Source organism: Plasmodium cynomolgi, chromosome 1 (assembly GCF_000321355.1).
Source record: "Plasmodium cynomolgi strain B DNA, chromosome 1, whole genome shotgun sequence".
NCBI lineage: Eukaryota > Apicomplexa > Aconoidasida > Haemosporida > Plasmodiidae > Plasmodium > Plasmodium cynomolgi.
This window is the reverse complement of record NC_020396.1, coordinates 205995-207672: the sequence shown is the minus strand read 5'-3', so window position 1 is coordinate 207672 and position 1678 is coordinate 205995. Positions and strand designations below refer to the sequence as shown.

The 1678-nt window shown below is 41.6% G+C and overlaps 2 protein-coding genes across 2 annotated transcripts in view; both read right to left on the bottom strand.

The window, feature by feature from the left end:
* Positions 1–64, bottom strand: part of PCYB_011370 (hypothetical protein) — a gene marked incomplete at both ends in the record, with an annotated part of 748 nt that extends 684 nt beyond the window's left edge. The window contains one exon of the mRNA XM_004220643.1: positions 11–64. Coding sequence (XP_004220691.1) covers positions 11–64 — 54 coding nt within the window. The remainder of the gene's footprint in view (positions 1–10) is intronic.
* An 883-nt stretch (positions 65–947) lies between these two features.
* Positions 948–1495, bottom strand: PCYB_011360 (hypothetical protein; the record flags this gene model as incomplete). The annotated part of the gene is made up of 3 exons (XM_004220642.1): positions 948–1035; positions 1221–1305; positions 1480–1495. 3 exons carry the CDS (start codon positions 1493–1495, stop codon positions 948–950), a joined length of 189 nt encoding a protein of 62 aa, XP_004220690.1.
* Between the last annotated feature and the right edge of the window lie 183 nt (positions 1496–1678).

Sequence of the window (1678 nt, the reverse complement as noted above, 5' to 3'; positions counted from 1 at the left end):
CTTCTTAAACTTCGATATTCTTGTCTTCTTTATTATCTATGTCTTCGTTAGATTTGGTGCTCATTTTGAGATTTTCCACTGTTGAGTGTATTTGCTTTGGCTGGGAGTAGAGGCATCCTTATTGTGCGAAATTTTTTTTTTTTTTTGTTACGGGGGGCTGTACAAGCATGAGGGGAGCCGCCTACCCAGCAGGAATGAGTCAAAATGGGTTAAAACGGGTTATGGACAAATGTGAATGGACACAAAGGGTAGCCATGTGGTCGCGCGGTTGGACTGTCTCAGGGGGCAACCATCAAGGAGTTCTCATTTTTTCGCTATGAATAACTATATTTAGCAGAATTAGCCTTTTGCAAATTTGTATAGAAGTTTTTTTTTTTTTGCACATTAGAAAAAATCGCAACTTTTTTGTTCTATCATGGGTACAACAACGGCAACTTTTTTTTTTCCATCTTGGGTGTAAAAATTGCAACTTTTTTTTTTTTTTTTTTTTTTTTTTCGGACAACTGTGCCAGCACACACACAGTGCAAGTAGAAATTAAAAAAAAAAAAAAACGTTACAATTTTTACAAGAAAAAGGGGAAAAAAAAAAGAGAGCAACAAATTTATACTATTCACCCATTTACCCGTACTTAAGTTCATCCATTCAGTGGTAACAGAGTTGGCTGGTGGAAGTTGCCCCCCCTGCACGCGGCAAAAAAGGAGTCCTTCCCCAGCGGTGGGCATTTAACATACACGCGTGTGCACATGGGAAAATGTAGCACAATGGAGTGTAACGAAAAAATGGAAGAGAAAAAAGGACGAACGATGAATGGCGAATGACGAACGACGAATGACGAATGACGAATGACGAACGACGAAACGCAGTAACGCTGAAACGAACGAACGCCCTGACGCCAGACGGGTGTCTGGTGGGAACGCCAAAAATGGCCTCCCTGCCGAGTCTTCGCCTAACCGGTTGACCCATTCTTCTGTCTACTCTCCTCATTGTAGCACGCGCGGAATTTCTTCAATTCGTTTTGGCATTTTGCCCAATTTCTGCGGGGGTGGCGATGGGTAGGGGTGCGCCATACGTAGAGGTGTGCAAAAGGTAAGGCTGCACTGTGGGATTAACCACACATGGAGATCCACGTGCAAGTATACACTACGAGGAAGGAGCCACGGTAGCGATCGCAATAGCGATAACAATCGAGCTGGGGATATCCCCCTCACGGCAGTCAAACCTATCGAAGGTATCCAAACACTCCAGCAGCGCACTGTACTCGCTTTCACATTTTGCCACTTCGCCTTTGTCGTCATTGTGTTCATCTGACATAGGAAATGGAAGGTGGTTGAATGAACAGATTTTCTCTCGCTTGAAAGTGTACGTATGTGAAACATGAAAAAAAAAGGAAAAACAAGGAGAGCTACATGTATGTATGCTAATTAGTTCGGATAATGATTAAACAAAAAGGGAAAAGTCAATCTTCTATGTAGCATTACTCGCATATTCCTTCATTGTTGACGCTGCTTTTTAAAAAAAAAAAAAATCACCCATGGAATGAATTGCGAACATGTGTGCATGTGCGGTCACCTTTTTCTCAGTCGTAAATTTTTCTCTCTTACCATGTGTGATACTTTTCCGTTGCTGTCAATTCTCATTATGGAGTTTTTTTTCCTTAAAAAGGAAACAAAAAAAANA